This window comes from Telopea speciosissima, chromosome 7, assembly GCF_018873765.1.
Source record: "Telopea speciosissima isolate NSW1024214 ecotype Mountain lineage chromosome 7, Tspe_v1, whole genome shotgun sequence".
Classification (NCBI taxonomy): Eukaryota; Viridiplantae; Streptophyta; class Magnoliopsida; order Proteales; family Proteaceae; genus Telopea; species Telopea speciosissima.
Genome location: NC_057922.1, coordinates 65,508,698 through 65,522,339, shown reverse-complemented (window position 1 = coordinate 65,522,339; position 13,642 = coordinate 65,508,698). Strand labels below are relative to the sequence as shown.

At 44.4% G+C, this 13,642-nt stretch overlaps 1 protein-coding gene across 4 annotated transcripts in view; it reads right to left on the bottom strand.

Moving 5' to 3' along the window:
• The window catches only part of LOC122670073 (endoribonuclease Dicer homolog 3a), a 111,628-nt gene that overhangs the window by 72,258 nt on the left and 25,728 nt on the right, over positions 1–13,642 (bottom strand). For all 4 annotated transcript variants that reach the window (XM_043867031.1, XM_043867032.1, XM_043867029.1 and 1 more), the window contains exon 8: positions 13,447–13,599. In XM_043867031.1, coding sequence (XP_043722966.1) covers positions 13,447–13,599 — 153 coding nt within the window. The remainder of the gene's footprint in view (positions 1–13,446; positions 13,600–13,642) is intronic.

Sequence of the window (13,642 nt, the reverse complement as noted above, 5' to 3'; positions counted from 1 at the left end):
CAAGATTGCCTCAACCGAATAGGCTCTGTCTTAAGCTTCCCGTTATACTCTAATGCTCGCATTTTGAAGATGGACAGGCTCTTGTTTGCTCGGATTTGCATTGATATCTTGGCTGACAACTCTCCTCCCTCTTCCATCTCCGTTATGGAAGAAGACGGCTTCAGTTTTGAGCAACCGGTGAAATATGACTGGCTTCCCCCGAATTTGTTCTCATTGTAAGATCTTCAGCCACCAAACGAATGCTTGCCAAAGTATTGCTCCTCCATTTTCCCGCACCAGAGACACCCTCATTGCCCCTCCGGCGGGCTCGTCTCCGTCTGGAACCACTAAAGCTACCTCTCCAGGCCCTGCTCCTCTGCCGTCTCTCGGAGCCCCTAGCCGTGGAAGATCTTCATCACGCCGCCACACCAGTCGTCGTCGTCGCCGCCGTGTGCCTCTCGCCTCTGACTCTCATCCCGAGAGGGTCAAGCCCTCGTCTCCTGATCCTGAGCACCTCCTGGCCAACAAGCTTCATTCACGCTGCCAACGCCTGCCACTCTGGTTGCATAGTACCACTGCAACCCTGAGGGTCTCGATACGTTGATCTCGTTGTTGCCTTCTGCAACCTCTGGAACGTCGCCCTTCATGACGACAATATTGCCTTTTGGTTCTGATCAAGCCCCTTTGCTGAATGGCTTGCCCCAAGAAGGTCCTTTTACTTTTTGTGGAAGCTTCTCTGAAGCATCTACTCCCCCTGATGAGTCACAGTGTAAGGCCTTGTCGCTTTCGGCCTCCCCTGCCTCTGCTGTGGTTGAAGCTTAGGTCTATGGCCTCAGTTGCCATTCTCTTAATAGGAGCTCCTCTCCTGCGCAATGGTCTGGAAACCCTTTACCCCTGTCTTCGATCAACCTGTCGCCTTCTACCTCTAGCTCCCAACCCCTTTCCCCCTTTAGCAGACGACCGCCTTTTTTGTCTTATCCCTACACTAAACTTCCCCCTCTCCTACCTACTCCATCAACGTTTCCCAACCTTCCCCCTTTTTTAGGCTCTTCCTCTACAAAGGGCCCCCACCTTTGAACCCCTCCCAAGTGTCCTCTTAACCATGACTCACATACCCCCATCCAAACCCGTTGCTCACTTACTTCCATCTTCGCCCATGAACCTATCCCTAGCTCCACTTCTCTTCAGGCCCAACCCTTTGCATCTCGGCCCATCCAACCCTCCCTTCAGGCCCATCCCCTTGCCTCTAGGCCCATCCAACCCTCCCCTCTAACCCAACCCACTTCCAACCCGACCCACCTTCCACCCATTTTAAACAAATCCTTTTTTACATACAATCTTCCCATCATCTCTCCCCCGGACCATCTTTACAAAACCCATTACCCTAATCCTCCCACCCCATCCCTGGCCCATCGTGTCCAAAATCTCCACCCTAACCCTCCCACCCCACCTCCCCTATCCCGATCCAACTCTGATTCCCTTCTTCATCCCTCCCCGGCTGCCTCTTCCCCTTCTCTCCCTGGCTCCCTCCATCCAACTCCTTCAAACTTTTCCACTAGATTTCCTTTCTCTCATCCTGGTATGATTTGGCCTTCCCCCCTTGCAGTCCTTCTGTGCGTAGGAGGTTCAGAAGTGTTCCCCCTAAGAAATCCTTGCCCCTTCCTATCTAGTTCCCCATGTCGGCGGGTTTTATTTAGAATGTCAAGGGCCTTAATTCCCTAGCTAAACATCAAGAGGATCTCCGCCTCCTTGACCTCCCCTCTGTCAATGCCTTCAATTATTGCATTGAGGATCTCCGCCTCAATGATCTTCGCTGGTCTGGATCCCCCCTTACCTGGAACAACCGTAGAGTGGGCAACGACCAAATAGCTTGCAAGCTTGATCGGCTCCTTGTCAATGAATCTTGGCTCTCCTTCTTTCCTCATTCCCTTGCTAACTTCCTCCTTTGGGGTCCTTCTGACTACTACCCTGGTCACCTCCTTATCCAGCCCTATTCTTCCTTCGGTCCCAAGCCCTTCAAATTCTTCAATATGTGGACCTCCCATCACCTCTATTTCTCTACCATCCTTAAAGCCTGGCGCTCCCCCAATTCCTGCCCCTCTCTCCCCCTTATTGCCTTTACCTGTAAGCTCCGCCACACCAAGTCGGCCCTCAAGAGTTGAAATCTCTCCACCTTTGGCAATATCCCGTCTCGTGTCTCCTCCTATAGGGCGGACCTTACCGCTGTCCAACCCCAGCTCCTTCTGGACCCGCTCCAGCCTAAGCTCGCTCTAAAACAGAAGAAGCTTTCTGCGGAGCTCTCCTCCCTTGCTCTCTAGGAAGAAAGTTTCTTGCATCAAAACTCCAAAATTAAGTGGCTCGAACTTGGAGAATCCAACTCGGCTTATGTCCACCGCTCCTTGCAAGCCAGGCAGTACTCCAATTCCATCACCCTGCTCCTTGCTCAGGATGGGAACCCCCACTCTTCCGTCCACAACATCAAATTTGAGGTTGTTTCCTTCTTCTCCTCCATCTTTAACCCCCCTTGCCCCTCCCTCGCCCCTTCCCCCCGACCTCATCAACAAGTTTGTTCCCTCTCATATGGCTGACCTCCTCTTGTCCATTCCCTCTGATGATGAAATTTCCAAGACCATTCTATCCCATAAATCCAACAAGGCTCTTGGGCCTGATGGCTTTAGTCTGGGATTCTTCTATAGCTGTTGGGGCTCTATCAAATGAGACCTCTTCAAATCTGTCCATAGCTTCTTCTTTAAACCCAACCAGATCAATCAAATTAATCAAACCTTCCTTCATCTCATCCCTAAAACAGATGGAGCCTCCTACCTATCTAACTTCAGACCTATCTCTCTCTGCAATCTCCTCTACAAGTTCATTGCAAAAATCCATGCTAATAGGATTCAGCTTGTCATCCCTTCTCTTGTCAGTCCCAATCAATCTGCCTTCATCTCTGGCAGGAGCATTGCGGACGATATCATTCTTTGTTCGGAGATTGTGCGTGGCTTTGATCGCAAATCCCACTCGCCAGTGGCCCTCATGAAAATTGACCTTCATAAAGCTTTCAACTCCCTCCGCTGGGATTTCATTTGCGATGAGCTTTCCCATATGGGCTTTACCCCCGCTTTCATTCGCTGGATCTATGCTTGCATATCCACCCCCTCCTTCTCTGTCCTTGTTAATGGCTCCCTCACAGGTTTCTTCCAGTTCAAAGTTGGTATGCGCCAAGGTTGCCCCCTCTCGCCCTTTCTCCTCGCTGGCGCTGGAAGTCCTCTCCAGGAGTCCCCAATCCAAAACTGATCTCCATCTTATCTCCCCTATCCCCAAATGCAAGCACCTCAACCTCACCCACCTTGCTTTTGCTGACGATTTGAAGATCTTCTCCTCTATCTCGGCCATCATGTCTTCCCTCCATCTCTTTGAGAATCTCTCTGGTCTCCGCATCAACCTCCTTAAATCCAAAATCTTTCTCGAGGGTATCCCTGAGTCTAATAGAGATGCTCTCCTGCGTCTGACTGGCTTCTCCCTTGGATCCCTTCCTATCAAATACCCGGGCCTTCCCCTCATCCTTGCTCGACTTTCCAGTCACCACTGCACTCCCACGCTCGACAATATCCGCAAACAGCTCAGCTCTGGAAAGGCAAACTCCTCTCCTATGCTAGCAGGCTTGAATGCATCAGATCGGTTCTCCAATCTTCCTACATCTTTTGGTGTGGCATTTACAGTATACCTAAAACCACCATCACAGCCATGGAAAACCTTTTTTGTGCCTTCCTTTGGAAAGGGAAAGAAGTCTCCAAATTTCTTCACCCAATTAGCTGGAAATCCATCTACCTTCCCAAATCTGAAGGAGGCTTCGGCATTTGTCGCATCCATGATTCCAACACCGCGGGTATTCTGAAGCTCATTTAGAAAATCTCCTCTAGACATGACTCTATCTGGGTCAACTGGGTCTACTCCCATCTTCTTAAAAAGGACTCCATTTGGACTGTCCCCATCAGTTCCGACTCTTCTTGGATCTGGCACAAGATTCTTCTCCTCCGCCCCCTTGCCATCACAGCCACCTCCACTGCTATTGCTGATGGATTAACCACTTCCCTTTGACTTGACCCCTGGCACCCTCTTGGGATTTTCTACAATGTCCTTGGTGCCAGATCGATCTACTCCTCTGGCATCCCCAAATCAGCCCCCCTCTCCCACATCATTTCCCTTGGCTCTTAGTCCCCTGCATCCCTCCACATCCCCATCCTCTCCCAGATCCGGCCGTCCCTCCCCCCCTCCACCCCCTCCCCCCCATCTTCTGTCGATAAGGTTATTTGGTCCCTCCTCCAACGGACTTTTCAGCTTTAGATCGGCTTGGAACTTAGTTAGCCACCAAGATCCCCCCTGTGCTTTGGCTCAAACTTGTATAGTTCAAAGGCCTCATCCCTCGCCATAGCTTCACAGTTTGGAGAACCCTTAGCCCTTGTCTCCCAACCCAAGCCTTCCATCTCCACCGTAACATTAATGTCCCCCCCTCTTGCATCTTTTGTTGGAATGGTTATGAGGACTCTGCTCACCTTTTCTTTGCCTGCCCATTCACGTTTCCATCTGGGAAAAAAAGCCCTCATGTCCATTTGGCCCCTCTGCACTACACCTTTTCCCTTTGATAGAAAATGGCTCTGGATGGACATGACCTTCCAAGGCTGCTTTCTCGGCGACACTATTGGGAAGTTTGTGTTTGGCTCTGCTATTTACCACATTTGGATGGATAGGAATCTTAGGAGATGGACATCCAACACTCGGTCCTTCGACTTGATTTGGAAAGCCATCTCCTTCGATGTATCCTCCAAGCTCAGCTTCATCCACCATAGGTCCTTCTTGGATACCCCTAGGAACAGGTATATTGTTGCCTCCTGGGCCTTAGATAGCTCTCTTTTGCAGCCCCTCCTCCTTCTGAGGGTAGCTTGAGGCTTGCGCTTTTGCGCTCTTGTATCTCCCCCCCCCTCTCCCTTCCCTCTCCTCCTTGTATATCCCCCCTCCTTTTTTTTTCCTCCCTTGCCCCCTCCAGGGGTTTGGTAATATATTTATTCACCAAAAAACAATGTTGCCTCCAAAGAGCCTGTAAAGTGTGAACACTGCAACAAGCCCTATCACACTAAAGCTTAACGCTAGAAATTAAATGGGAAGCCTGCTGACTTTGAGGAGAAACGTGGCTGTGGGAAGTCCAAACCCAAGGCTAATCACACTGAATCTACAAACATTGGTCTCACTCCGGATGAACTTCTGGCTTTCCGTCGCATGCTACAGGCCTCTTCCGCTGCACCAACTACGGCTTCTACACCTGTTGCTCCTTCTGGTTCTTACTTTGCTTCAGGTATTCCAGTTGGTAGTCATTGTGCATCGGCTGTCTCCAGTCCTTGGATTATGAACTCCGGTGTTACTGACCACATAACAGGCTCCTCCCATGTGTTTCACCAATATTCAACCTGTTCTGAGAAAGACACTATTCGAGTGGCTAATGGTTCTCTTGCTCCTATTAATGGAAAGGGTTCCATTCGTTGCTCTCCTACCCTTACATTAATTTTTGTTTTGCATGTTCCATCTTTTTCTACTAATCTTCTTTCAATTAGTAGTCTTACCAAAGATTTAAACTGCAAAATAATTTTTTCCTTCTCATTGTGTCATTCAGGATTTGGTGAAAGGGCACACGATTGGGGGTAGTAAGGTACATGGTGGTCTCTACTTACTCGACACGGGTCAGACTTCTCTTCCGCCAGCTTCATCTCCAGCTCATCAGTTACATTCAGCCACTTCTCCTGATCTCCATTTATGGCATTGTCGGCTTGGCCATCCTCCGCTTAGAACTTTAGCTTTTTTATTTCCTCAGTTAGTCAAAGATTGTAAAACGGATGAGTTTTTATGTGAGGCCTATGTTTTGGCCAAACAGACTCATTCCAGTTATTCTCCTTTAAATAAAAGAAGTGTTTCTCCCTTTGCTTTAGTTCATACTAATGTGTGGGGCCTTGCCCGTAGTGCTTCCATTTCTGGCCATAGATGGTTTGTTTCCTTTATTGACTGCTTTACATGGACCACTTGGATATACATGATGTAGCACAAAAGTGAGGTTTTTCGCTGTTTTCAGCTATTTCATTGTATGGTTCAGACCTAGTTCAATGCCACCTTAAAAATTCTACGGAGTGATAATGGAAGAAAATACCTGGAGGGTAAGTTCCAAAATTATTTGGCTGAAAATAGAATCATTCATCAAGCCAACTGTGTTGACACTCCGGCCTAGAATGGAGTAGCTGAAAGAAAGAATCAGCATGGGCCATTGTGTTTGCACGGCAAGACCCTTCTCAATACTAAAGTGATGCTATCCTTGTTGCTGCCTACCCTGTACTTGATCGTCGTGCACCTATTAACCTCCTCCAGGGTTCTTTTGTGGTGCCCCCAAAACTATTTGGTTGTGTTTGTTATGCTCGCAACCATCATCCTTATGGCAAGCTCGATCCCCAGAGCATTCGGTGTATTTTTTTGGGCTACTCCGCCACCCAGAAAGGATACAAGTGTTACCACCTGCCCACTCGGCATACTCTAGTTACAATGTATATTGTCTTCCATGAATCCCTGGCACATTATTCTCAACCACCTCTTCAAGGGGGAGCATGATCCAGGTTTTGAAGATGTGTCTACGATTTGTAGAGAGGACTGAATTAGGGTAAGACTTGGATAATCAATGTGATCACCAAGCACTTCTATTTAGAATCATAATGAATGAATAAAAAAGATTACAAAATCAATGTGGGAATAAAACGAAATAATAAACACAACTAAGAAAGAAGAAAGGTCTAGAATACCCCTACGGTATTTTGGACATATAACTAACACGATTCTACCGGTTCCTATTCAAGGGGAGCCTGCTCCTCCAGACCCTCCAACGTCAGCCTCTAATTTAGTTCCTATTCAGGGGGACCGTAGACCTGTCAGTCAGATTCCTGTTGATAAAGTCTATACCTGAAAGCACAAGGAGCAAGTTGAGACTACCACTACTGTACCTCTTCTCCAATCGCCAGAACTTGATCAAGATCCAGACTCTGCTACACCTTCTAGTAAGGATCCTTCTCTTGACTTACCTATTGTTGTTCGTAAAGGCATGAGGTCTTGTACCCAACATCTCATCTCCAATGTCGTTTCCTATGATTTTTTGTCTCCATCCTATCCTGCATTTGTGTCTTCTCTTTCCTCTGTTTCTATTCCTCAGAAATGGCAAGAGGCGATTGCAGATCCAAAGTGGAAAGCAGCCATAATGAAAAAAATGAAGGCCTTATCCAAAAATGAGACGTGGGAGATGGTGTTTCTTCCTCCGGGGCAAGAAACCAATCGGCTGTAAATGGGTGTTTGTTGTCAAGTAGAAGTGGATGGGATAATAAATAGATACAAGGCCAGACTTGTTCGGGTTTTACTGTCATATGATGTCAATCTAAGCTGGGATTTACAGCAATTGGACGTAAAAAATGCCTTTCTTCATGGAGAGTTGGAAGAGGAAGTTTATATGGAGATTCCTCCAGGTTTTTCTTGTGACAAGACTCATGGGAAGGTTTGCAAGCTAAAGCGGGTTATATGGGCTAAAGCAATCCCCTCAGGCTTGGTTTGGCAGGTTCCATAAAGCGATGATCTCTGTAGGATACAAACAGAGTAATGCTGATCACACCTTGGTCATCAAGCGAAATAGAGATAAGATCACCCTTTTTATAGTCTATGTCGATGACATAGTTGTGACTGGCAATGGTGCAGATGAAGTTTCTCACCTGAAGACTTTTTTGGGACGAGAATTTGAAATAAAAGATCTAGGACAGCTAAGGTACTTCCTTGGGATTGAAGTTGTCCGTTCTCCCAAAGGCATTTGTCTCTCCCAAAGGAAGTATGCTCGAGACCTACTCTCAGAGACTGGTTTGATAGGATGTCATCCTTGTGAGTTGTGACACTCTTCTGGAAACTACTATTCGTCTGCAAGAGAAGGATGGTGATCCGGTTGATAAGGGTCGATATCAACAGTTGGTGAGAAAATTAATTTATCTCTCCCACACCAGACCGGACATTGCATTTGCAGTAAGTTTAGTCAGCCAGTTCATGCATGATCCTTACTCCACTCATATGGTTGTTGTTCTTCGTATTCTCCACTACTTGAAGTCAGCTCCTAGAAAAGGGATTCTCCTATCTCCGCATGATCATCTTCGTATTAAGGCTTACACTGATGCTGACTGGGGTGGTAATCCTGATAGGAAATCCACTTCAGGTTATTGTACATTTGTAGGAGGTAATCTTGTCACGTTGCATAGTAAAAAAAAAAATTTGTGTGGCAAGATCCAGTGCTAAAGTAGAATTCCGTGCTATGGCCCTGGGCATTTTTGAGTTATTGTGGCATTAGAGTTTACTCCAAGATCTTAGTGGTTATGTTCATCGTCTAATGATGTTGTACTGTGACAATAAAGCAGCAATCAGCATTGCCCATAATTCAGTTCAACATGACCGTACCAAACACGTGGAGATTGACAGACACTTCATCAAGGAGAAGTTAGAGAGTGGGCAGATTTGAATACCTTTTGTGAAGTCCGATGATCAACTTGTTGATGTCTTCACTAAAGGGTTAATTGGGAAGTTGTTTCATCCTAGTTTAGTCAAGTTGAGCATGTGCGATATCTATGCACCAACTTGAGGGGGAGTGTTGAGTTATGTAACCCGATAAGGGTATTTTAGGTATTTTGGGTATTTTCTCAAGTTTTTTCCCCATAGCTAGTATAGTCGGCTATGTAGGGATTTACTTGTAATTTTGCCACCCTCATTGAAGGTTATAAATAAAGGTGCTTAGTGATCATATTGATCATCAAGCCATTTACTAAATTTTGTTTTGTTAACAAAATGGTATCAGAGCAAGATCCTTAGTTACTGCTACACATTCAAGAAGGATTTATTGTTCATCTCTTTTCTTTGATCTCAATCAATATATTCAGATTTGTGCTTCTCAAAGTTTGTAGTTTGAAGGGGTGCAGCACCCGATGCTGCTATTTGGTTGCATGTAGAGACTAGTTCATGATTACAAGGTCTCTCTTTTGGTGGTTATGTAGTCCTAGATTGGTAGGAGACCAACTAGGAGCCAGTAAACCAGGATCTGATATGAACTGGTAGTCCGAATAGGACAAAATATGATTTTTGGTCAAAATTAGGGTTAGGGTTAGGGTTTCAGGTGTTGGTTATGCTCGGCAGGTGTAGGGGAATGTATTAGTGAAGGTCCTGAGATGTTTTGATGGGCTGAAGTGTGTAAACTTGAATGGGCAGCAAGTTAGGGTTAGGATTTTGGGTTTTGGAAAAGAGGAAAAGATGGATTTCTAGGGTTTGATGGACAGAAGTTAACCAAACTTGAATGTTTTCTTAGGAGGGTATGAGAGATAATCGGTCAGAGTCGTAAGACTGTTCTGACAGTTGGTTTGGGCTGGGCAGAAATTGGGTTTTTGTGTTTTTATTTTTTATGGGAGAAATTAGGGTTTCAGTGGTTGGGATAGGCAGCAAGGGAGATCGAGTTCTCCCAATGGGCAGGGGGTGTTGTGGTTGAGATTTGATTAAGTTCTGATGGCTGGTTAGGTCTGTGGGGAATTTAGAGTATGGGAAAACTGAAAATAATAAAGAGGAAAACTAGGGTTGGGGTTGTAGAGGATAACAAGAAGAAGGATGGGATGTCTCAAACTTACAGCAGGAGCAGATTACTCCTGGCAGCAGCTTGTTGAGGATGAAACTTGAATAAAAATTGTATCTTTGAACTTGAACTTGAATAAAATCGGATCTTGAACTTGAACTTGAATAAAATCAGATCTTGAACTTGAACTTGAGAGGAACCACTCGGGCTTCACACCGCAGAGTGTCGATTGGATCAAACACCAATCCCACCAACGAACCACCCATTCTTCACACTGCAAGGTGTCGATTGGATCACACACAAAGCAGATCTTCAATACAAGAGAGGTTGCAGCAGCTTGCAAGAGCGGATTTCATAAAATAGTGAGGTAAAGAGGAGCCCCATGGTTGTTCTTTATTTATATTGGCCAAAGGCCTAAATTCCCACGCAGCCTAGGAATAAGAAATCCCAAATCCGTGGCTGAGACTAAATACAAAACACTACCTCTCTAAACTTTGTGTAAAGGTGTGGATCCTAAAATATAACTCAAGTTAAGAAGATTCTATCCTAAACGAATATTCTAAAATCACTTAAATTGGACCAGTGGTTCAACCGGTTCCATTTAAAACACTAAAACATGAAAATAAACTAAGTCTAAGGCTAATCCTATATTGATGTAAATTGACTGTCTAAAACCAGCCGTAGGTGTAGGGATTCTTCCCTACACCAGCATGAGTAGCCATCAGGTAGGTGTAGGGGAATCCCTACACTAGCAGTTAAAATCGTGGGCTGAGTAAGGATTTTAATTTGTTATTTTTTTAGTCAGCCTTTTATTGAATTGTAATTCTAATTGGGATTCCTAGTGCAAATTTGAATCCTAGTTAGAAGTCCTAATTAGTATTCCTAGTTCAGTTATGAGTCCTAGACTCCTAGTTAAGTTTTGAGTCATAGTTAGGAGTTTGAATTCTGTCCAGACATAAGGTTATATTATATGTAAGAACTCTTGAGAGCCTCCCACGATTTAATGAAAAGAAATTTGCTTTGCAATTGCCACTGTCCTGAGATAGGCTGAGGGAGAGATACCCAGGCTGAGATAGCCTTCACTGCCTCTCTCTCCATTGTTCTGCATTCAAGTTTCAAGTTTCAGTTCTGCTACAGCCGACAGCTTGATGATTCAATTCAATTGTTGGTTTTCTGCATCAAAGTTCAAGGAACCCTAAGCTAGCAAGTAAGTTTATATTCTCATCCCCAAACCCTTCTTCTCCTAATCCTCTAAGCCCAACCCTAACCACTCCCCATACTCAATCTTCATTCCCCATACCCAAAAATCTGCCTAGGTCAATCCAGCCATCAGAATCCAATCAAACTTGGATCGAGCAGCCCTCACACCCCTAGGAGAACTCGACCAGAACCCCTGCCCTTAACCCTAACTCTAAACCCTAAATCTCTTCTTCTTCTAATTTCCCAAAACCAAGAAACCCAAACCCTACTTCAATAACCATCTTTGTTTACACACTCAACCTCCATAAAACATCTTAGGACCTACACTAGAAGGCTTCCCCTCACTAACTGAACCTAACCCTAACATTAAACCCTAGATTCTATTTAACCCTAACCCTAATTTTCAAAATCCCACTTGTTTGACCTAGCCGATTCCCTATCCTTAGCAGATCTTATTTATTGGTTCTAGTTGCTAATTCAGCCATCTAGAATTACATTACGTATGCAACTTATATACCCCAACTTTAGGCCCATAAAAGTAGGTTATTACATAGAAAACCCATGGGAGCAAAGGCCCAACATGTCTATAACCCAACCCTAGACTTATTTCTAGGGAAAGAAGCCCAGTTTGGTGATAAACCTGCATCAGTTCTCCCCAGCTTGAAAAGTGACAAGGGGGAACAACCTGTGAGTAGCAGCTTTGACCATTCCCAAGCAGAATTATGGTTGCTTGTAGACTTTAGGGATGAAGTCTTGAAGGCGTGGAGCTTTCTCTTTAAAGAACCATGGTGGCATAACAAACTCTATGTACTCGACCTCTGAATCAATATCAACTGTGAATGTCGTGTTCATAGAGTCTTCAATAGTGGTAACCTTTTCATCTAAGACTGGAGGCGCAAGCTGTACCTCTTCAAGAACAGCATCTTGAATGCCAACGATTTCCTGTGGTGTGCTCTCAACCACCTCTTTAGTAACCACATGAACCGCATAGGTGTCTTCCTCATCAAGCATATTGTCATAATATCCAGCTTCATAGTCTCCAGCATCCATGGGATAAGGATGCAAACCCTCATCATCTTCAGCTTGATCTTCCGTTTCAGCAACAGCAATATGCTTTCTACGATGAGGGCAGTCCTTGGCAAAGTGCCCAACGTCTTGGCAGTGAAAGCATCGGACCATGTCAGTACTAACCATAGGGGCCTCTAGAGCGGGTAACATTTCTGTTGAAGAAGATTTTTAATTGATTGGGAAAATGCAGATTTGACTAGCAGAGTAGTGAGTGGGAAGAAGGATAATTTAGTGCATGTTGACATTCCACACTCTGAATCATTAAAATCCCTCAAAGATGATACTGACATAATCACTGGGGAGATTCTAATCCAAAGACACTGATACATTTGTTCATGCAAAGTCAGATGGAAGATGGACAATATCTCCTCAGGAATAGAAAGTTGTGTAGATTATGTTCTCAAAACAAAGATGTTTCTCACTAAAAAAAAAGATATCCATTTAAAAATCAATCATGTCACTATATTAACAAGTCAACAACACCACCACCAATAATGACATAGTAATAATAATACTGACAAAAGTTAAAAAACATCTTTTCTTTTTTAGGACAAGTTTAAACAATCTATCTTTCTCAGAACTGGTAAATTCATTGAGCTATATTATTTCATTAAACAAAGTTTTTGACAAATCTGACCAGATCAAGCCATACATCTTCATCAACATACTAACAATCATATTTGTCAAAGCGCTAGGCGCCCAAAGGCGTCGGAGGGGGGTCAAAAACTAAGGCGACACCAACAAGGCACCCATCCAAAAAAAGGCACCTGGACGCCTAGGCGACGCTTTGACAACTATGCTTATGATAATTTCATACTATGGAAGGTCCAGTAAATTAATCAATCTAGAATATGTTCACAAAGTAAAGCTGCTCAACCACTCTGGAGATTTTTTTTAACAATAAACAACACATTGTTCCAACCATACTCAGTGATTCCCATCTTACATAACACTTAACTGAGTCAATCAGATCCTCCTACTATGGTACGACCATATCAAACTTAACAGGCACTGGAGTGTTTTGGTGACTGGGTCCCAGCTCAACTTTCTCAAATCTTTTGTGTCTTGAGTATGTGCGTGTGTGCGCACAAACCATGCATATCTGTGCATTTGTGTGTTAAACGAAGGAAAAGAAACACTAATGAACTGGCATCATAAATGCCCAATCTTCACTGCCACCTGACATTCAGCTGTTCGTAGGTTTGATTCTCTTCCAAGTTCAAACCAGCTCGTGTCATGCAAGAACCATCAGATTGTGATGACTTTCTTATATTGTTGCTTACAGCTGAAAGGTGGTGTATCATGGTGTGACGGGTCCAGAGCTGATCTACAACCACCCTTCTGTATAAAAGCTCGAAAACTATACCTTTCTCTTTAAAAAATAAGAAAAAAAAATCCATGATGCAATATAGAACACTGACAAATACATGGATGAGTAAATTGGACCAGTTCATGAGTAGGCCTAGAAATAGCTCACAACCGTTCGCATATACTCCAAAGAAATTAGACAGGTTAAATATGCATAGGAATACCTCATGAGCACATATAAGGCCAAGATCATCCAGACAATGTAGAATCTTTGAATGGTGATTGGATAAACGTTTTCTCAATTTCTTATATATCTCATCAGTGTCTTTGAATTGACTAGGCAATTTCCCTTGCATCTCAACCAACAAAGCATCAGACTGCTCAGAAAAAAGAGCCATATCAGAAACTTCTTTTAATACA